The following is a 22,540-nucleotide window of genomic DNA, read 5'->3' on the forward strand; positions in this document are numbered from 1 at the left end:
TCTATTCCATATGTGTCAAAATACCTTTAATGTTTTTCCTTGATAACTGAGTATTGACACAGTAATGACTTGAAGATAGTTCTCATCTCTCCCATCAGTGATGGAAAAAAATCACATCCTCAGAAATAACACTTGATCTTGCACATGTGGTGGGTGGAGTGACCTGTTGTAGAAGAGGAATTAGAAGGTAAATGTTATGCCAACGTTTTGGTAGAACATTTTGAAAGTTTCAGGTGAGGAGACTTCTACACAGAAACTTGAAATGGGATTCTGGCTAGTGATGTTACCTCTCCAATGGATCAGAGTTCAAGAAAAGAAATAGCAGTATTTCCTAATAAAAGGGTAAATTTATACCACGAGGCTACAGCAAAATCTCAACAGGTCAATGAGTTTCTCCAAAGTCTCTCTTCCCCCAGTGCTTTATTTATCACTCTTGAAAGCAAGTGGAGTCTAGTAGGAGAGTATTATTACAAACAGCCCTAAGGCTTTGAGTGGGTTGCCCTTCTCAGAAGGAGGTGAGCTTGCTGCTTGGTCTCCCACCAGGTAATGATAGCACTCTCAGCTACTGCAGAGTGAGAAGTGACAGCCTCCAGAAGTCCTGGGAGTGGTGACCCTCCTTTTTCTAAGCACTCCTCAGAGACAGCAAGGCAGAGACCACAGTTTTATAATGGGTTTCAGGTAAGATTTCACTTTCTCTCTGAAGAAAAGCATTGCCTTTGCAACACTAGGTGACCATTATCAGCTCTCAGCTCCACATTTTTCCACAAAACAGATTTGTGATGGCAAGATGATTGTTGGCTCGTGAACACGATTGCTCTGGACTTTGCTTTCTACAAATAACTCTAGAAAAACAAGTACAGTTGGAAAGCAGGTATTTGAGGTCTTTTCTCTGCCCCCTCCCCCTCCTTTAGATTATTTGTGTTGTTTTCACAGCTAGTCAAAACTGAAATCAAACAGCCCTAAACTACCCTGATGGAGCTCCGATGGCCACCTTGACCTTTCAGTGTTTGCAAGCTGGAAAGTCTTCCAGCTTTAAGTGATTAAAATAGGACTGGAAAGGGGACATAATTCCTGTGGAAATTTCTTTGAGGCTAGAAATCAGGTATCACCTTTACTGGAGCAGGTCAATCTGGAAGAAGGCTCTGCATACAGTTCCCCTGTACCTCCCTGCTCTATCCAGGGCAGTCCCTCTACTAAAATAAAATACATTTCTTGATTTAGGTAGGGGGTTCTGCAGTAGGAGATACTAAGGAATTAGCTATGTCCCTCCTTTAGTTCATTCTCTTTATTTCTGAGTGTAACCAGCCTGCAGCTGCTACCCATATTAGCACTTTGTACTTTTATGTCTCCTCCTGACTGAGACTCAAATCCATTTTTGGGAAAAATCCCTCCAGAAAGGCAGCTTTTCTGTTTCAGAGATAGAGAAACCAAGTCACATAGGTAACAAAAGTATTTATCTGCACATGTAAGTGTTGTAAGGGGCAGTAGAGCCCAGGTCTCTTAATTTCTAGCTATACAATCCAGCCACAAGTTTTGAGGTAAGCTTTCATTTTCCCATGACATGTAGGGATTGCTGCTTGCAGACAGGGCACAGTTGATTGTGGTAGAGGAGAAGTGCAGCTGTGAAGGGAGCATCAGTCTTATGTAAACCATGACACAGACACTGAACATCATCTAAAACAGCAGGCTGGGGGTAAAAAGGTCTTTGCTGGCAGGGCTGAGTGATGCTCCATGGTTAATTGCTGTGTACAAGGTCTTAGCACTAAACTTAATTCTTCTTTGTTTCTGGGACAAAACAGGCAGACCAACACTGAGAAAGGCAATATTACCTTAGCTAGAGGAAATCCTACAGGTGGATCCTTCAGCCATTGAAAAGCTTTAATTTCAGATTGATTTTTCCATGGGTTAAGCAGGGTTGCTCTTTCACGTGGCAGTTTTCTCCTGGAGAATGTTTGGCTGCTCAACCCTTCACTGTCACTTTCTAATAAAAGTCTTGATTTGTAGTTTTGGGTTGAAATGCCTAGGACAGCTTTCACTCTACCCCAAAGTCATAAATCCTCATGGTTTTCCTCATCTGGCAGCCCTCTGTAATTAAAGCAAGAGCTCCTTGGAACGATGAATCACAGAGGCTCATAGGTATTCACTCACTGTCTTACCGCTGCAGCCCACTCTGTGTTATCCAGCCTCTGTTTGCCTGACATAAACAATAGAGAAGATGTCAAACATGCAGAATTGCTCTGAAAGGAAACAGAAACGATTTCTAGAGCTCCAGATTTCTTATTTCCTTTTAATCTTGGAAATTAAATGTGGGAGCTCTCTAAAATGAACAGAAACACTGGAGTGGATGGCAGTTTCTTTTATTTGTGCATATAAAGCATGTTTTGGTGCAGCAGGGAGAGAGGTGCCATTGATACCTAATAACAAGCCCACAGATTACTAGTGCCTTTTGTGTAAGTAATTTAGATACTCTTGGGGGTTTTTTTTCCACAACATTCTCCTCTATTTATCAATTTCTTCCCTGTATCTCCCAGTTTGCCTGCATCTTCATTCATCATTCATTTACAAAGCCATTCCAAGCATCAGAAACCAATTTCCTCCCTGACCCCAGTCCTGTGACAAAACAACACTACCCTGCATGCAAGCAATGTTATGTGGGGTGTTTTGAACAGAGGAGTGTGTAACAGGAGGTGGATTAAGACTAAAAAGACAAACTGTGTTTCGTGAACTGTCTCATCTTCAGCTCAGCATCCCTCCACAACAGAAAAATAGATGTTTTCCACTTTGTTCTCATGCATAGGCCTGTAAACCGCCCTAAGATTACACATCAAGGTAATGGACACTGAATTTTGACTTGAATTTTTGTTCTCTTCTCAATCCTGTATCTTTGATTCCCTTCTCCAACCAGCTTAATTAGCCCAAGCCCACCCAAAGAGTACCTGTCTAGCAGCTACTCATCCTGCATGTGCTGCTCTGCCTCTGAATCACAGCCTTGACTGAGCTCCAAGGGCTCCCCTTTGCTCTCCCTCCGGGCATACACGTATGAACGTGCAAACTCACTGCAGGCAACATGCCTCAGCCTCATCATCTGCAGACAGCAGGCGTAAATCACCTGGGCTCTTACACAACCAGCACCTTACAGCTGTACACATCTGTCACTCTGTTCACTGCTGGGTCTGACCAGTGCAGCTCCAGGGTGGTGGGACCCTGCTGGCAGAAGATTACATCCCCCCATCTCCAGGAGGTAAGGAGCTCACGTGGCTCTTGATGCCTTCTCAGAGGAGGGAGCAGGTTGCTCGTCCAGGAGGGTGTGGGGAAATCTGAAGTTGGGTTTAGAGCTTTCCCAGGGTATCCAGCCTCACACTGCATACCTGTATCCTCTATAAACCATGCATGGGTAGGAGGGAGAGGTAAAGGAATCTGAGACTGCATAGCTACGATGGTTTTTGCACCCTGAATTGCTCTAAATTTATTGGGAGAAGCACTTTCACTTCTTAGCAGTTGGCCCTTGAACTATGCATTACATGGGAGAGTGGTTAACTAAGAATGTTTTTATCAGTCTAGCCATAATTTATGTGTGGGAAATAATGATAATGGATTAAAATTATTTTTTCAATTTCAGTTTTTGATGGTGCTTTGCTTTTGGTAAGACTGAGGAAAATTCCTGAGCATTTCAGGTCTTGCTCTCATAATCTCATTTATTCCTGTAAACCAAGAGCTTTCCATGTTAAAGGGTCACATCTGTAGGAGAGAATGGCAGAGACATGGAGTCCTCCTGAGTGTTTTTTACCCTCTCTCATACAAATAGCATGGTTTCACTGCAGCACCCATGCTGGCAGTGGTCCTTCAGTGTTCCTCCAAGAAAAAGGCTTCAGACAGCTCATTTCAATCTACAGGGCATCAGCAGCTGAGGAGGACCATTCCTTGTGTCATTTCTCTCAGTCATTCTCTAAAGTCTAATTTTTATTCTCTAAATTGCCATATTTCTATTCTGGTTAATAGTCAGTCTTGTTCCTCATGTAAAAAACATACAAGTGCATGTAAATTTTACATTATTTATCTACACATCTGTGGACAAAAAAGATTGGGAAGCAGTATATGGTCAATATGATGCACAACCTTTCACTCTGGGATATGACACTCCTTTATATAGCCACAGTCCTCAGTCTTTTCACTTGTCAGAGCCCTTCTGCCACTTCTACAGATGTTACCCACCCCCTCCTCTGCCTGGCATCCCAGGCACTAACAGGGATGCACAGTGATGGAAGGGTATCCTACCTGCATCCCCCTCCTTGAGCAGAGAGCATCTCCCCTGAGCCCCATTAGCATCCTCTCTGCTGATGAACCCCAACAAACCTCCTTGCCTATCAGCATTTCCTGCCTCCCAGACACAAACTTGCAGAGAGGATATCAGCAGCACCTAATCCCACCTGGCTCCATGTGCCCCAATCCTACCCTGTTCCCTCCAGAGGATCTGCTAGAGAGAGCCTGCATGCTGTCAGCAGTGTCTCTGGCTGGTCCAGAAAGAGCCAATTTCCCACCTCCCTCCATAAAACACAGGACCACCACCCAGGGTTTAGTGTGCACTCTGACACCAGGAACAGCTATTTCATTATATATATATATATATATATATATATATATATATATATATATATATATATTATATAACAGTTATTATTTTGATGGTGCCAGTGTAGCTTCAATGGAAATCAAATCATCAAATCAAATTTATCAAATTTTATTAAATATATAAAATATAAATTTATATTTATATTAATTTATAAATGTATTGAATTATTAATTCTTAATTAAAATAATAATTTAATTTATTTATATTTATATTTATTATTTCTACATTTATATTTATAAATTTAATTATAAAATTATATATAAAATATAATTTTTATCAAATTTATAAGTTGGCACCCAAAGGGATGGGAAATGTTGACAGCAGAGCACATTGTATTTACTTCCTTTACACGACTATGAGCACTGGCCTCCCCATACTGATGAGTTTCAGAGCCTGTGGGTTATTTATCAGCACTTTTTACCTACTTATATTAGCAAACATAAATGACAGCAAATAAGCTCTACTAATCAGTTTTCAAAATAAGAAGTCTTTATCATAATAAAGAATTTTAGGTGGGGAAAATTTTTTAATTAGCTTCATTTAGTAATCTATATAGTCAAGCCACCCTTGGACTGATTTGAACAGGTTTTGTTTGGTTTTCTTCTTGACCTGTTTGTTTAAGAGGTCCAAGGTATGTCAGACAGATGCAAGGTTGCAAGATGGTTTGTACAAGGTGGGTGAGCTCCACAAAGCCGTGGTGCTACAACAATTAAAGCAACTAAGAATCCAGGCTGCACTTTTCAAGTTATATTAATGGCTCTTTATGTTGTTATTTGGCTAAATAATTTTTTTTTAATAATTTTGTCTTGCTATTTTTTTATGTTTTGGCTTGTATTGCTCTACTCTCTACTGTCTACTCTCTACTCTCTAAGAACACTCTTTAGACCAATAACCAAAATATATTTTTTAAAGAGACTTGGTAGCACAGGAAGGTATCATGCTTAAATACAGTGATTTATATGCTCCTAATTAAGTAATTGAGAGGCACTAGTATTCCATTACGTTCTTCTTATCTACTTGCAATTAATCATTTGTTTTCCACCTTATGGTTTATCTCCTAGATTTTAGTCACAATTTTTTTTTTCCTTCGAAGTATTGCCACATAATTCAGGTTTAGTGGGGATTACTCCTGAGCAAGGAATGTCAAAAGACTTGTAAGAAATACAAGAAAAAAGATAAATATGAGATTATGAGAGACAGCAACTTCATAGGAACTGCATAGGAACAATCAAACCCACTGAAAGCCAAAGAAACCTTAGGCCAAGTTTCATTTCGGTGTTGCATAGCTGCACAAACCTCAGATTATTAATGATAGGCAACTTGAGTTATCCCAGCAAATAATCTAGAATTATATTTATTGTAGTTATCTGAATCTGCCCATCTTCCTTCCCTGGTAGTATCTGGGCTGCCTTCTCCTCCTCATGGAAGGCAGGCTGCCCAAAAAATGATTCACCCATAAGGGATCAGAAAACATTGGCATGCATTATCTGCTCCTCAGGCCTGTGCTTTGACCCGAGTGCTGATTAATAAAAAGCCTGATTAAAGAGAGAAGGCAGGTGGCACAGCATGGGATGGCTGCTGTGGCATGGAGGGCCCCCAGCACTGCAGGGCTTCACAGGCAGCTCTTGCTGCCAGTACCTGCACAGGCATGTGAGTTCCAGACACCCAGCACAGCAGGACCAGCTCCACGGGTGCTTGGGGGGTCAGCCCTGTGCTCATCCTGCAGCCAGGCTCCTGCAGCTCTGGGGCAAGGTGGGGCTCAGAAGGATAGCCAGCCACAAATGGAAGGAAGGCACCAGGTGAGGAGCAGAACCACTGCCAGCATCCTGTCTCCATGACCATGTGCTCCCAGACCTTCTGCCTAGCCCGGGCTCCTACGACAAGCTGATACAGACTATAAGGGAAAAGCTCTGGAAGTTGTTTACCTGGACCTTAGTAAAGTCTTTGGCACCTAAAGAAACTGCCTGCTCATGGCCTGGGTGAATAAACTCTTTGCTTGGTGAAAACTGACTGGAGAGCTGAGCCCAAAGAGTGGTGGTGAATGACGCTACACACAGCTGGCAGCCAGTCACAGGTCAGGCTCCCCAGGGCCAGCTCTGGGGTTTAATGTCTTTATTGATCATCTGGACAAGGGCATCAAGGGCATCCTCGCTGAATTTGCAGAAAACACCAAGCTGGTGAGAGTGTTGATCTGCTGGAGGGCAGGAAAGCTCTGCAGAGGGATATGGACAGGCTGGATCAGTGGGCTGAGGCCAGCTGTATGAGGGACAAGATGTAAGTGCCGGATCCTACACTTGGATCATGATAATCCCATGCAGCACTGCAGTCTGGAGTCAGAGTGTCTGGAAAGCTGCCAGGACCTGAGGGTGCTGGTCAACAGTAGATGAACAGGAGTCAGCTGTGCCCAGGTGGGCAAAAAGGCCAAAGGCATCTTGGGCTGTATCAGAAATAGTGTGGCCAGGAGGACCAGGGCAGTGATGATCCCCCTGTACCTGGCACAGGTGAGGCCATGCATTAAATTATGTGTTCAGCTCTGGGCCCATCACCAGACACTGAGGTGCTGAAGCACATCCAGAGAAGATCAACAGAGCTGAGGAAGGGTCTGGAGCACAAGTCCTATGAGGAGTGACTGAAGGAGCTTTGGGGGCCTCAACCTGGAGAAGAAGAGGCTCAGGGGGGACCTTAAGGCTCTCCACAACTACCTGAAAGGAGGTCATGGCAAGGTGGAAATCGGCCTCTTCTTCTGGGTAACACGCAACAGGACAAGAGGAAATGACTCCAGGTTGTACCAGAGGAGGTTTAGAATGGATTTGAGAAAAAACGTTTTCAAGGAAAGGGTTGCCATGGATTGGAACAGGCTGCCCTGGGAGTTGTTTTTGTCAGGAACCTTGGAGGTGTTTAAAAGACACTTAGATGTGGCACTCAGAGGCATGGTTTAGTGCTGGGCTTGGCAAAGCTGAGTTGGACTCAGTGACCCTAAAGGTCTTTCCCAACCCAAACAACTCTAGGATTCTATTCTATGATTTCAAAGCTCTTCCATAAAACTTCCAAATTCACTACCCCAGGGTGCAGGGCATGCAGCAAATGCACAAGAAACATGTTGTGACCCACAGGTGACTCTTAGCATTTAGGGTAGACAATGTCAGTCTGAGAAGGCATGAGATGGAAAATCTGTTTGCTTTTCCCTCACTGTTTGCCCAAGTTCTCTGCCTTTTCTTCTAATTTATGTACACTTCAAAAAACTGGAGTAATTTTACCCCCACATTAATAATTACTCCTTGCCAGTGTTTTGCTGTTAGGCCATGTGAATGATACGGCATATCCTTGATATTATGGTGCAAATATTTTTACATGGATCTTTTCCCAGTGTCAAAGTAATATACCCAGCAGACACAGGAGAAGAGTCATTATATATTTCTTAGAAAAAAATTGTTGGGACTGCCAAATCTTGACCGGCATTATTATTGTGGGTAAACTGCTTTGGGACCAAGATGCACTATCAGAGTAATTTACTGGCAGTTTAAATGCTCTCTGCCTCAGTTTTTGTAAAATGGACACAAAAATGTCCCTCAAAGCTGTAAAGACTTATTCAGGTTTCTGAGAGATTTGTGATCTGTGCCTGACACAAAATAATCAAATGTGATGCAGCTACTGATGAGGGATATATGCTGTACAGATTCAGGAATAAGTTATATGCATAGTTTTGAAGAATTGTGTTCAGTGCTGTTATTACCCACCAGTTATCAGACTAGTAAACTAAAATAGGATGTCATCTAATTCATACCAAGAGAGACAGGCTCACAAAATCAAGCAGATTTGGTTTGTGTTTCTCCCATAACTCTGTAGTAATACCACTTTAATTGAAAAAAAACCCAAAAAACTCAATTTCTAGTTGTGCTTCAAAGTATTTATCCTCAACTATAGAAGCTCTACTCTTCTGTGTTTTATCTTTGTTTCTTTGAGAGAGCTGGCATAGGGTAGTTTGTGACATTTTCATTGTGAAAGATGCTTAACATTAAGCAGTTACTTAGAACCAAAAGCCTTTGCCCTAAGATACATATGGTTGCACTTAAGCTGAAATCACCACTTTACGTTAGAAAATATTGGTTTCATCATAAAAGGTAAGTGTTCCCAGAAGTGTATTAAAATGCACACAGATACAAAAGAGAGATATTGGAATTCAGTCTTGGGTATCAATGTAAAAGTATTTAAATATGCTATAAATTGCACAGATCCAGCATGGTTCACTGAAGAATCTTTCAGGTTATTAAAATATTTTCAGTTCAATAACAGACACTAAAAGTAATCATGCAATTTGTGAGCTGCTCAGTGTTAGGAACACTTCTATATATATTTATTCAATATTTATTCAGTAAAGTCCCCCAAGTCACAAACAAAAGTTGCTTCGTCTCCTATGAGAAGTAGTCAGAAGAGGAGAGCACATGAGAAAAGAGAGTGGAAGAGAAAATGTGTAGGTTATATCTGGTTCAATTCCAGTGGAGGTGTGAAAGGTAGAAAGTCCCTTTTTGGCTGAAGTGGATTAATTGATAATGACATCTGTGCACCCAAAATCTCCATATGTGCATTGCCATTAAGAAAGGTATTAACTCATAGAGCTCCTGCTCCATTTAAGGTAAATTGACAGCATTACAAGGGACACTAAATGAAAACAATGGCTCCTTTTTGCCATTCTAGTTTCAGGTTTTGGGGAAAAAAAGACAGTTTTTTGGTCTCTGCTGGAACAGAAGATTTGCTAATTGCTGTACAGTGGAGGTTTTGCTAATGGCTCACCTTTTTGACAGATCATCAGGAAAAGCAAAGGAAAGGATGCTGCAGCAGTATGTGGACTGCAAATGGAAAAGGCATCTTCAAACCCATGATGCAAATACAAACTAGGAGTAGCAACAATATTTTTACCAACAACCTCTAACACTGCTGCATTTATGAGTTTATCACAAAATCCTAAACAAACCTCTGTAAAATTTTCATCTAGAGTTGCCCCTATCTTTGCAAAGCTTGGTTTTGGAAACTGATCCTAGCTCCACAGCTTCAGATTGAATAAGGACAATAGATCTAATTAATCTCAATGAACAACACATCTAAAGAGATCTGTTTGGTTAAGTGTGGAATTGCTCTCTTTAACAGGAATGAATGACCCTATCGAAAAGTTAAGACAGGGTAATAGCACCACCTGAGACAGAAAGCATCATGCAAATTGTCATAAGACATAGTTAAAGCTTCATGTGCACCTTAGCTCAAAAACATATATACAGCTCTTTCTTTTTTCTTGGAAAATTTATTTGTGCCCTAACTGAAAGGTATATCAGGACCTTGTGTTTTTGAATCAGAAGTCTTACCCCAAGTACCCCTGTTTTCTTCAGCAGTGCATTTATACAGCTCTCAAACTTGTTTGCCAAACTGGGATAGTGAGACCATAGTGTTTCGTAGGCTCTTTGTCCCCCAGGGTTTCATATGCATTTTGCAGGAAATGTTTTCAAAGTATCTTGTTTTAAAGGATCCTTGCAGGAATTCTTACATAGGAGCAGCTTTATTTATTTAGGTCAACATTAGCACTATTTCCTGGTTGTTGTGAATCCTATCTCAGGGGAGAATTTGTCATTTTAGTCTGAAAATGACAGGATAAAAATAGACGGGACAATTTCATACATAACTGGGATTTTATGTGTTTTTAGCTAACTTGTTGCTAGAGCCTGGATGGAGGTTATTATTTTACTAAATGCCCCCAGTTCAGTGGCAGCCTTGTAAGAGTTTCTCTGTATTTCTGCTTTCCTTCAGCATTTTTACCCTATATCACTATTTCCCTATTCCTCTCTTCTCACCCTCTTCCTCTTTTACACAGGGAGCAGAGTCTTGCAGAGAGCACAGTTATATTTGAAAGAGTTCATCCTATGATTGCAGAGACAAAGTCAAGGGTCACTCTTACCCAGAGCTTTGCCAGCATCTCTTAATAATCTTTATATGACAGGCATCAGGTTCCTCATGCTCTCTCAGTGTATAATTTCTCCAACAGATATTTTGTTCTTAACAATAACATGTTTCTCTCATGCTCCACGAGGTTCAAACATCAAGCTGTTACTGCAAGCTCCCATGGAAGCTGATAGTGTATTTGACTGTTGAGAAGTAGATTAATATGGTTTGGAAGGTAGTTTTCTTACAAACATTAACTTTAGAAAGGAATTAAGGTATGTGTTTACTTTTCACCTGTAAGTGCAATTAATGCTAATCCCCTACAGTTTTATAAGGGTATTTCTGTGCTGGAAGTGCTGGTTTTCTTTACTAACTCACATCTGCACATAACAGCATTTAAAAATACGATGAGGCAGCGGTGTAACTTATTTTGTTCATGGTCACACTGTATGTTTTCTCCTCAAAGAAGATTGAAGAAAGAATCTCTTTTTAAAGGCTGACATGCCTGGAGATATTTCCTTGTGGTTACATGAAATAAGGTGTAGACTTTAATGCTAAAAGAAAGGGTCCCCCACCTTGTCAATGAATCCTATAATCAGGTTGCAATAGTAACAGATTACAGCTGTCATGTTTCTTTTTCTCCAGGTTCTGATTTCTCTCCCTATCTCTGGTTTTCTTCCAGTAAGAGATACCCAGTGTCTCATTTTGCTCAGGTCAGGCAGGAGAACTTACATGGGCCAATAGTTTCCATTACATTTATCTAATCTCCTGTCTTTTCCAGCTAACCTAAATGAGTGCCATAAAAGTGTAATAGTTTGAGAGAAACAAAACCTTAATTCTAGGAGTTTTCCTGAAACACACCTTCTCCATAAATGACAGGAACAGTTTAAGCAAAACCTTTTTGCAAGAGTGCTTTTTTTGCTATAGGTTGATGGCAAATAAATAATTAATGCAAAACTCTCAGACCTGTTCTTGAAGCCTTGCTACGGCCCCATTCCACTGTGAGAGGGATGTTGAGGTACCTACAGCCAGCTGAAGGTGCAGAATAGAGGATTTCTCCAGGACCTGCAAGGTGCAGAATAGAGGATTTCCCCAGGATCTGCAGATTGGTGGCTGACTCAATGCTGACAGACCCCCTATCAGCCCTGACACACGTCCTCCCACTGCAGCCTGTGCTATTGCCTCTGCAGATTAGGAATGCTGGCCAAGGTATCTGTCTCAAGGTATTTGCTTCAGACAGTATGGATGATGGAAACCCAGATTTATCCTGACTTGCAGCAGGGCTGGGTTTCCTTAAGCATACTGAGCTCTCCTGGTTTTACCAAACGTGAGTATGAGCTTGGAGAGATTTGTGATGTTAAAAGAAGTCGATGTGCAAAATGCCTCCCGCTGATGGTGACACTGAAGCCCTTCTCTTGTGGGCTCAGGTGGGTTGGAGACCAAGATCTGTGCTGGCTATGGGCCCACCACTCTCCTGTGGGAGCCTCACCCTCTCTTCCCTTCCCTGCAAACACCTGCTTGGAGATGAGTCCAGGCTAAGCCCTTCTCTGAGGTACAGCCACAACAAGCACATGTGCTGCTGCTTGTCTACTCCAGAGGATTTCCTGGTTCTTTCAGGAGACTGAAAGCAAGCTGAAATGTTCCAGCACTTTAAAAGAGGACAAGGCATCGGTGGGAGGCTTGTTTAGTATCTGAGTGGGATCATGACTACGATGTTCATCTGCATGTTACCAGCATGGAATATACGCAGTTTGAAGACAAGTCGGCTCAGAAAGAAAGGAAAACTTCTAGGGAGGGAGGAGGCAGAGTGAAAGACTGCTAACACTTGCAGCGTGAAGATCAGGAGAAAGATGGAAATATCAGAGCAAGATAATCTGCAGGAGGAGGAAATCAGGCAGAGAAAATCAACACTTGATGGGAGGCTACCCTAAATACGTACTGGGAGGCTGGTATTTACCCTCCAGGCAGTAGCAGGGCAGGTGCCAAATCCGCCTGTTGAAGAAGCAGGAGGTTACCAGCAAAACTAGCACACCATAACCCTGGGGGACCTTTCTTGCAAACACACCATTAGATTGCTGGCATGGAGAGAAGCTGGCAGCCCCGTTTCACACTAGCGATGATGTCACATAGCTCTTATTTCAGAAGCATCTCTGTAAAGCTGACAGCTTACTGCTATCATCTGATTCTGCTCAGATTGCTAATGTTGGTGTCTGAGGCTGGGTTTTCAGTGGTCTCTGAAGGAGCAGCTGTAGGAAATGAATGGAAGGTGTCTTTTGCACGTGCTCAGCAGTTATCCACATATTTTGGTAGGCTTTCGACTATGTGAAAAAGCCAACCAGTAACGTTTTCTAAGGTATTTTAAGGCAGGGAAAGAACATTTGCAGCTTGCTTAGGATTTTGGGGTGTTTCACAGGTTTGATTTAAGGCACTGTGACTTTCTAGCAATGCCCCTGCAGTGTTCTCCACATTGTTTTGTCTAAGAGAGGGAAAATGTATGGCTGATTCCCACTTAATTAGGCCTCATCTGCTAAACAGTTATGTCACTATTTACATATGAGTAGTCCCCACTGAAGTCAAGTCCTGCAGCTGTATACTTCATCTGGCAACCATGTGATTCCAAGATAAACAGACTTGGAACAAGAGATGTACATTGCCTTATATGTATGAATTACCTGCATACAGCAAATGCTGTGCCATGTCATTCTGGCAAATGCTAACAGCTATTCTATTTCAACACCCTCTAAACAGACCACCTGATTATTAGTTTTGAATAATGGGCTAAACTCTACTCACTAGTCCCAGCTTTTACTGAAGTGTATGACTTGTCAGGTGAGTCACTTGTGCCTCGCTATGGTAGTAAGGGAAAAACACCCTCCACACCAACACACATCAAGAGATTTTTCATGGCTGGGTCTCCCATGACCTGGGGATAAGCTCTTCTAGAGATAAAAAACATAGCTGGAAACAAGACATGGGGAAAGGAAATGTCTAGAAACTCAACATGAATTTAGGTTTAATTCTAGTCTATCCCCTTTCTAAAGCCCCTCTTGCAGGAATCCCTGACAGTGAAAGGACTGACTCTCCTCTACCATTTTTGTGCATTGGCTGGTGTCTCAACTTCAGCTCTGGTCTATCAGAAAGACTTGGGCTGTTCTCTCACCTGGGAATGTCACTACAAGGAAAGAACTCTGATAGTTTTATACTGCCTCCTCCTACTCATCTTCTTCCAGATAATGCCCATTCTCCATAGCACCCTCTATTACCCCACCAATGACCTTTTGTTTTTCCATACCCTTTTGTACCATTCCCTTCATTACAGTGCCTGTTTGTTCCATTAATTGCCTTGAAGCAATCTAAAGCAATCCCTCCAGAAAACGTGTGCTTAATTTGATCTATTGAGAATGAGTTATCAATTGTCACCTATCCCCAGTGAGCTGGGTGGAAGCAGTTTCTGTCCTTAAGCAGAAACACTGACCAGGAGCTATTCTAGTTACTTCTCTAAAGAAGTATCTTTGCTTGTGGTTCTGTCAGCATGAGCCTGCCTTACTACTGCTGACAAACCCCATCAGCTTCCTCTAGAAAATTCATCTGGACAGGGCTGGAATGACACCATGCTGCTTCCTGCTGTGGATCTCCTGGGAAGCTTTGTGAAAGGATTTTCTTTTTTTGTTGTTGTTGTTGTAAATTTAACATTATTACATCAATATTATACTATGACCCACCAAAGGTTTCTCCTGGGCATCTCAAACAACTGAGAACTTCATCAGAAAATGAAGATGCCTAGAAGTTAATGAAATGAGAAGTAGGGGAGGGATGGTGCTGCAGAGTACTTTCTTACAAGTGCTACAGAGGGAATTACCCTCTCAGTGAAAGACTGTGTTTCTTGAGCTACAAAATGAGTATGTATTATAAGTAAGTATATATTATATGTGAAATATGCTTTAAAAGATACTGCATCTTTGTAAAGTTCTCTCTATAAAACACTGAGGACTTCAGAGGGTCAGAAACCTTTAAGATTTAGATATGTGTTTATGTAGTCAAAACTTGAATTGTGCAACTCATTACCCAAAGTAGACATTACCAAATTATTTTATTCTCCTGAGGAAGAGGCAGGAGCAAGTTTCTTAGAAGAGTAGGAGAAAGCAGAACTCACTGCAAGTCCACTTGTTGAAACACTTAAGCTTTTTTTTTCTTCTTCTTTACTTTAATGCCACTTAAAACCGGTATTCCTGACCAGTATTAACACTGAGTACTTTGACTGCTGGAAGAAAACTTCAGCTTCCTAACTGAGGATCATCACATGAGGACGTATCTCGGGTGACACCCTACCCAGCGCCAGGGTGATGTGTCGGGTGCAGGGTTACATCAGCAGCAGGCTTTCCGACAGCCTCTGCCTGCACATGGCACACAGGCTGCATGTGATGCGGGTGGAGGGACCCAGCGGTTCTCCTCGGGGCAGCTCTGCTGGATACCACTTGACTTTTCTTCTGACACCTTGTCCCCAGGACGGCCAAGGCAGAAAAGTACCAGCTGTACCAGTCTTAGGGCAGCATCTGCTGGTTATTGCATGGATCAACATAGATGGTTGTCATGGAAGAGGCTGCTTGCTTTGGCTCCCAGGCAAAAGTACCTGGGACTCGGGGGGCGGGAGAAACAGGAGCTTTGGAGAGAAATGACCCGTAAATGTAATTCCAGCAGCCAGTCAGGAGAGAACGGGAGCGGACAAGGAGCTTCTCCGTCTTGCTTTCCTTTTTTTTTTTTTTTTTTTTCTTATGAGAGGCAGCACCCACAAACTTTGGCAAGTGCAGGTTGGGTTGACTGCAATTCGCCTTCAAAGGCAAACAAACCCGCCCCAGCACCTCCCACACCCCTTCCTGCACCTGCTCCCCGCGGGGCTCTCCGGGCCGGGGAGGCGGGGCAGCCACTGAGAATAAACCCGAAATACGAAGACAAAATGGGGACGAGGACTTTGTGAGCCTTGGCAGGAGTGATCCCGGGGCTCGGGGAAAGAGACTGCAGTTGCGCCCAGGTGTGCGGGTGTTCTCGCAACGTAAGCGGACAGGAATTGACTTAGCGATAGAAATCACGGGCGGAGCCGGGGCGCTGCTGGGGCCCCGAGGGGAGAAGGGGAGAAGGGGAGAAGGGGAGAAGGGGAGAAGGGGAGAAGGGGGAAGCCAAGGCAGATGCCGGGGATGCGCTCCGCTCCTCCGCTCTGCCTCGCCGGCCGCAGGGGCTCAGCGCGGGGCCGGGGGAGCCGCTCACCCCCGGGATGCGCCTCCCGGGGAGGGTGGAGGGGAAGGAAAAGTGTGCGGGGAAGTTGCAGCTCGGGAAAGGCAGGGATTTCGGAAAGGAACTCGTCCTGGCAACTGTGCCATGCTCCTCTTGTGGCAGGACCTAGTATGCAACAAGTCCTCGGAGCACTTCCCGTGAGAGCGCAGTGAACGTGGCATTAAAACAAACAAACAAACAAACAAACAAACAAACAAACAAACCAAGCCCCCAAACGCTTACTTACCTGTCCCGAACGTAAATCTCCAGAGCCGGCTCGCCTTGCCCGGCCCCAGGTGCGAGCAGGGCGGTGGAAGGAGGGCGGTGGGAGTCGGGGCTCACCGCACAGTGCGCCCGCCCGGCCAGCACTTTCCTCGGGAACTTTGTGTCCCGCTCCGGTTTCCTGGGAGGCGGCTGCGATCACGTTTTATACTGTATTGGTTGGTAACCCCTCTCATTCATTAAGATCACGTAAGAACTCGGAGGGAAACGTGACTCTGAGCTAAGGCGTTTGCGTAAATCTATAGGTTTTTAAAACTCCCTGCCAGTTGCTTTCTGTCTTCTGTAGGCACCAAGGTGGTGGAGAGTTTAAGCTTGCGGATATTGCAAAGGGTTATTAGATTCATAAGTCACACCAAGTGGTGGGCGATCCACTGAGCAAAGCAGAAGTTCTCACATGATGACTTCAAACAAGACACATTACCTTCCAGCATCTGTTGGAGAGACTGGATTTTAAACCACTTCTGTCTCCAGGACAGCAGAGAAACAATGGTGAGTACCTCCAAAAAAAAAAAAAAAAAGCTTATTTTTTTAATACCCGGAGAGAAGAACAAAACAACTACAACAAAAAGCTCGAGATGTTGCTTAACGACAGTATCTAGTATCACGGGCTCGGCTTTCTAGTACTTAATACGCCAAAGAGCGTAACCCGCCGAGGCCGGGAGAATTGTGTTTTAGACGGTGTAACTTTAATTGCGACGCTCTTTGATTTAGGGCTGCGATGGAAACAGCGCGTCTGAGAGAGAAACTTGGAGCTGTGGCGGCCGGGCTGCTGCCGGGCGCTCGCCTCTCCTCCCCGGCTGCCTCCTGCCCTCTCCCTCGGCGGGCACAGGAGGCGCCTGACGCCTCCCGTCGGGGGGGCTGGAGGCGGGGGGGCCCCTCCGCGCCGCGGAGCGGGGCTCGGGGCAGCCCCGGCGGCGGGGGGGACGCGGAGCGGCCGCGGCACGTGACGGCGGAGCGGGGAGCGGAGCGGAGCGGGGAGCGGGGAGCGGAGCGGAGCGGGGAGCGGGGAGCGCGGAGCGGGGAGCGGGGAGCGCGGAGCGGAGCGGGGAGCGGAGCGGGGAGCGGAGCGCGGGGAGCGGGGAGCGGGGAGCGGAGCGGGGAGCGGAGCGGGGAGCGGGGAGCGGAGCGGAGCGCGGAGCGGAGCGGGGAGCGGAGCGCGGAGCGGAGCGGGGAGCGGAGCGGGGAGCGGAGCGGCGGCAGCACCCTGGACAGCGGCCGAGGGGGCCCGGCGGAGGCGGCCCCGCACCGCTCCGCATCTCGCTCCGCGACCCTGCGGCCTCCGGGAGCCGCTGGCACCCGGTAGCGGCTTCCCTCCCCCGCCAACCCCCGGTCCTTCCACTCCCCTCCCTTCCCCGCCCGCCGCCCTCTCGCCCCGCTGGAGCTGGGCTAAGTTGAATTCCTAGCGGTGCGGACTGGAATAGGAACAAGAGAGGAGGGATAAAAAAAAAAAAAAAAAAAAAAGAGTCTTGCAAGCTCCGGGGGTTGGTTTGACGGTGTCAACTTTGGGAAATGCCAGTATTTATCTCCGCGATCTAGCCACTGCTCGTGGTGTTAGCTGTAACCAAGGTAAGCGGAGGGGGGACACCCCCGGCGGCCCCTCTGGCTCCTGCCTCTCCCTCTCTGTGGTGCGGGGATGGGTGCCTGCTCTTTGCCTAGTTTTGTTACCTTGCTGGCTGCTTGATGTGTGTGAGGGCTAGAGAAGGGAGGAAAAGCTGGATGAGATTTAACTACGAGTTAAGTTGTGCCTGATTTAACCTAGGAATCTCGTCTATGTGTGTGTGCATGCTTTGGGCAGAGATGCAACTGATCTTTACCTAGAGAAGCAGATGCGACGGATTTTTTTATTTTTTTTTTCCTGGCTAAGGATGCAAGTTGATTTTGCATAGCTAAAGAGATGCAGCTGAGCTCTAGCTGGCACTGATCTTTCACAGATAAAGGGACGCAGCTGATCTTTGCCTATACGGAGATTAGCTGACCCCTCTGTATACGCAACCTATGGCTCAAAGGGAGAGCCGTGCATGTATTGCTGATGATCCAATATCCGCATCTACTTTGCTATAATTAATGGTGTGTGTGCATGCGTGCGTGTGTGTGTGTGTGTGTGTGTGTGTGTGTGTTTGGCAAGCCTGAAACCCAAACGCAGCCCCCCCAACTGGAGATCATTCGGATAAGCTTTCTGCTCATCTCCCTCCCTATCTCTAGTGCCTCCCCCCACCCCTCCCCGCGCTTCCGATTCTTCCTACGTAGAAATGTAGCTAATAATATTTAGTCTCCGGGCTAAAAATAAGCTCTGGAAAGTCAGCAGTTTGGCGGAGAAGCGGCGGTAGCAGCAGCGCTCGCAGGTAGAGATGCTCTGGGGGTCTCCGGCTCCGCACGGAGGCTGTGCATCACCCCCCTCCCCCGCTCCCCGCGCCGCCGGGGAGAGCGCCTTCCTGCCCAGGAGGGGCCGCACGGAGCCACGCCGTCCCCGCCGCCCCGTTCCACACAGACCGCGCTCCTCCGCCCGGGGAATCCCGGCCACGGGGAGCCACCCCTCTTCCCCGCCCCGGCGGATCCGAGGGGCGGCCGGCCGAGCCCCCCCCCCAATCACAGCCACGGCGCCGGGGCGACCGGCCCTCCCTGCGGCAGAGCCGGCGGCGCCCCGCAGCCGGGCCCCGCTGCGGTGCCGCGGCCCCGCCGGGAGGGAGGGCGGATCCCGGGGCCCCGCCGCCCCCGCCTCCCCCCGGGCTCCCGCTTCGGCTCGCACGTAGCGCCGCCGAGCAGGGAACCCCCCGGCAGGCGGGAGGCCGGCCCCGCCGCGGGGGAGGGCGGAGACACCGCGCGGAGCGGCGCGCGCCCCGCCGGGCCGGCCCGGGCCGGGCTGGGCCGGGCTGCGCTGGGCTGCGCTGGGCCGGGCCGGGCCGGGCCGGGCCGGGCTGGGCTGCCCCCACTGGGCCGGGCTGCCCCCGCCGGGCCGGGCTGCCCCCACTGGGCCGGGCTGCCCCCACTGGGCCGGGCTGCCCCCGCCGGCGTCCCCCCGTCTTCCCTCCCCTCTCCCCACCGCCGTTGCTACGGCGACCGCCTCCCCCCAGGAGGCACCGTCCTGCGGAAACGGGGGCGCGGTGCCGCGGGGATGGGGGCGCCGGCGATGCCGCCCCTCTCCCGCCCCCCTCCGCCCCGCTGCCCGGGAGCAGCTCCTCGCCAGCGGCCCCTGGACGGCATCGCTTGAGCGGCGGAGCCGGAGCGGACACCGGCGCCGAGCGCGCAGCCAAAATGGAGGTGGTGCAGGACGGCAGCGGAGGGGCGCCGGCGCGGGGCTCGCACGAAAGTCGGTCATCTGTCGCCTCTGCTGCGGCCGTATCTGTTTGGGGTGGCTGGCTTTGGGGCTTTTATCGTTAAAGGAAAGCGGCCGCTCTCCTCTCCGGGAGATGCGCTACCGGCGGCCTTGGCTTAGCGCCGCTCTCTCTCCTTCACCCCCCAGCTCCCCACGCCGGCTGGGGAACAGAGCGGGCAGGATCCCTCCGTGGATTTTTCCATTTCCACTTGAAGAACTTGCGATTGCTGGGGATACCTGTCAGGGTGCCATATAAGCAGTTCTTAGCAGCTGTAAGGCGAGGAGAGAGGAGCCCGAGAAGAGCCAGGTCTCAGCAGCATCCGTCGTCAGGAGGCCGGGTGACACTTAAACACCCATGATTTGCAGTATTGGTTTCATTAAATTCGTAATGAAACGTCCTCTGACCTCTTTTTTTTCACTTAGGAAAAAGTAATGTGGTAGAGCTAATGTTTCGATACATCCACTGTGAACTAGAGGTTGATGAGCCCCACTAAAAATCCATCCACTTCCCAAAATAAATTTTCCTGTTATCTAGGAGGTTGTCAAGGAGCCTCTAGTTACGTGAATTTTTCCACTCCAATGCATAATTTTGTGTATCTTCCTGTATTTGAAGTTTGCACCCATTACTTTCTTGCCAGCTCTTAAAAAACTCCAACATTTCCCTTTCTGCCTCTGTTGCCATGTTTCTCTTGAATTCTAATCACTCTCTGCAGAGAGGCATGGGATGGACGGCTGCTAACAAATGACATGGGCCATATTTGGTCCCATTGTGGTGACTCATACCTTAATCTGCAAGTAGCTTTATTGATTTTAGTATCTACTGTTTCTCCACGAGCTGTCACTGCTTTGGTGGTGGTTCATCACCGCCTTTCATCTCTTACAGTGATGATAGTGTAAAATGGCCGATCTTCTTGGAGTATGTCTTCATCCTCCAAAGTTTTGATTGTCTTTCTTGCCTCTTTTTAAAAAAAAATATATATATTTTATCTGGTTCCACAAGTGTTGTCTTCAGTGGTTTGGTGTCTGTCAGGTGTCTGGTTTTTATAACATGGCATTTGACACAGGCATTATCTGTATACAAAGTTTGCCATTCTCAGCAGCTCACCATTTGGACAACCTTCTGATTTTCAAGATTGCTTAATAATTTCCCATTTCAAATGGTCTGATATTTCTCACTATTTCTTCTTAGTGGCCAGCATTCACAGGCATCTATGCCAGTGGATTAATGTCTAGCATTTCATTAATCTGCAGTGGCTGGATGAATACATTTGGCTTTGTACAAGTGTTTTTTTATTTTTTTCCTTTATCACATTAATGCTGTTGAGCTCTTAGAAATGCACTAAGAAAATGCAGACTGGCTGCCATTCAGTAACCATAAGTTACTTCCTAAATATAGTGGCATATGGTTGTCCTGCCATAAGAAATTCTGGAAAGGTGGCTAAATCCTGAGGGACAGATTTTCCTCGGAGCTGCAAGTCCTACCATGAATCATTGTAGTAAATCACCACTAAGCACTTGAAGATGTAGCTGCTAGAATTTTTTTAATCAGATACACAAACAAAGAGAGCATCCATAAGCTTTCAGGAGAACTAGTTCATTCCTCTGGCAAAAAATAGTAACGTCAAGTGCAGTAAACAGCATCTGCAAGAAGCAGTACCTATCAAAGTTGTTGAAAATCAGTAGATTCCCTAGACCTTGGGAATGACACAGGTAGTGCAAGGTAAAATATGTATGAAAAGACGCTTTCACGGCTCCCTCCCCTTTGAGCTAACATTAGACTGGGGCTAAGAAACTGGGGCTAGCAAAAACAGGCTTGTGAAAGTGGTCCTTAAAATGGATTTGATGGCTTTTGGGGCACGAAGAACTAGAAAGAAAGAATGGAGAAATGCAGGACTGGTTTAGTAATGCTCATTTTCATTTGTGGTCAGCAAGTCCAGCTAATAATAAGGACTACAGTATATGGACAGATGAAATGTAAAAGAAAAGCTAATACTTGTATGCCTGGAAGTAAGATTTTGAAACAAGTGTGAGTATCCCATGTTTCTTTCATGTTTGGGTTTCCAAATATTTTTACACTTCCTTTCTGCATCTCTCCCACCACATTATTAGGAATAGTAAAGTGCCCTGGCAAGGGAATGTCAGGGGACAACCTGCAGCCCCCAGGGCACGTGATGAACAGGTTCACTTGCAAGCTGCTCACCACCTTTGGTGAATTCCTACACCCACATGCCAGCAAGTTGTAGGGTAGGGCACTGGCTTCTCCCATGAACTGAAAATATCTCTGAGACATACTTTTGCAAAATTATAGCCAGGAAAACATACCGACTGACATGGAGTTCATATAACAACTGCCCACCCATTTCATTATTTCACAAATGTGTGATTCTTGCTTGTGAGCTGTCACCATTAACATTTCCATCTGTCTCAATATTGCTTCTATTCTTAGTTGCTTTGTGATAGATGTAGGTGTATGAAAAAGATTTTTTCCCCCCTCCATGTGTCATGAAACAAAATAAATGAAAGCCACATATATGTATCCACACATTTCGTGCAGGCAGCAAGAGATACAGGCACTTCCATGGCACTCCCATTACTAGATGTAGAGGTGAAGTAGGAAGCACATGCCTGTGGCCTCTTGGTGCTGCTGGAACAAATACATAATGGGGAAAAGCATAAATAAGTCAAAATCTGACTGCAAAAGAACAATATTACTTTGATCTCCTTTTGAATATGCAGTTGGAGAGACCTATTTTCCCAACCATGTAAGTATGGGAATAATTTTACTTATCATGTAATCCTAATTGGTCTTTTCCTGAGGCAATCTCAAAGGGAAAATAGCTGTGACACACTTTGGTGTTCAAAGGATCAGGTCCTCAGCTGTGTAGATATTTCTAAACTTAGACCTTTCAAGCTACTCATTGCTTGGACAAACAGAAAACTCTCTGCAATATAGGAAAAACCTGCTTTTGTCAGTACGTCTATGCCAAAAGTGGGATCAATGGGATACCTGTGGAAATGATCAGACATTTCACAGGATTCTCCAGCAGAAGCACATCTGGTTCCAGTCATGTTATTCCTGCTGTCATTTGAACTTCATGGCAGAGTGCAAATTCACAGTC

The 22,540-nt window shown here is 46.1% G+C and overlaps 1 protein-coding gene and 1 long non-coding RNA gene across 4 annotated transcripts in view; both read left to right on the forward strand.

Moving 5' to 3' along the window:
- Positions 1 to 15,440: 15,440 nt before the first annotated feature.
- The window catches only part of BDNF (brain derived neurotrophic factor), a 40,222-nt gene continuing 33,122 nt past the window's right edge, over positions 15,441 to 22,540 (forward strand). Inside the window, exons 1-2 of one of the 3 annotated variants that reach the window (XM_023928498.2) lie at positions 15,441 to 15,608; positions 16,395 to 16,597. In XM_023928498.2, the coding sequence (XP_023784266.1) occupies positions 16,595 to 16,597 (3 nt within the window). In that variant the 5' untranslated portion in view covers positions 15,441 to 15,608; positions 16,395 to 16,594. Of the gene's footprint in view, positions 15,609 to 15,834; positions 16,598 to 16,819; positions 16,863 to 17,563; positions 17,675 to 22,540 lie in introns of those variants that run through there. The other 2 variants (XR_015287883.1, XM_086892585.1) reach the window with 2 other exon arrangements.
- LOC111930479 (uncharacterized) lies at positions 19,009 to 19,819 on the forward strand. Its single transcript, XR_002865200.2, has 2 exons — positions 19,009 to 19,415; positions 19,569 to 19,819. It is a non-coding gene; the product is annotated as an uncharacterized LOC111930479 (long non-coding RNA).

This window comes from Cyanistes caeruleus, chromosome 6 (assembly GCF_971803275.1).
Source record: "Cyanistes caeruleus chromosome 6, bCyaCae1.hap1.1, whole genome shotgun sequence".
Classification (NCBI taxonomy): Eukaryota; Metazoa; Chordata; class Aves; order Passeriformes; family Paridae; genus Cyanistes; species Cyanistes caeruleus.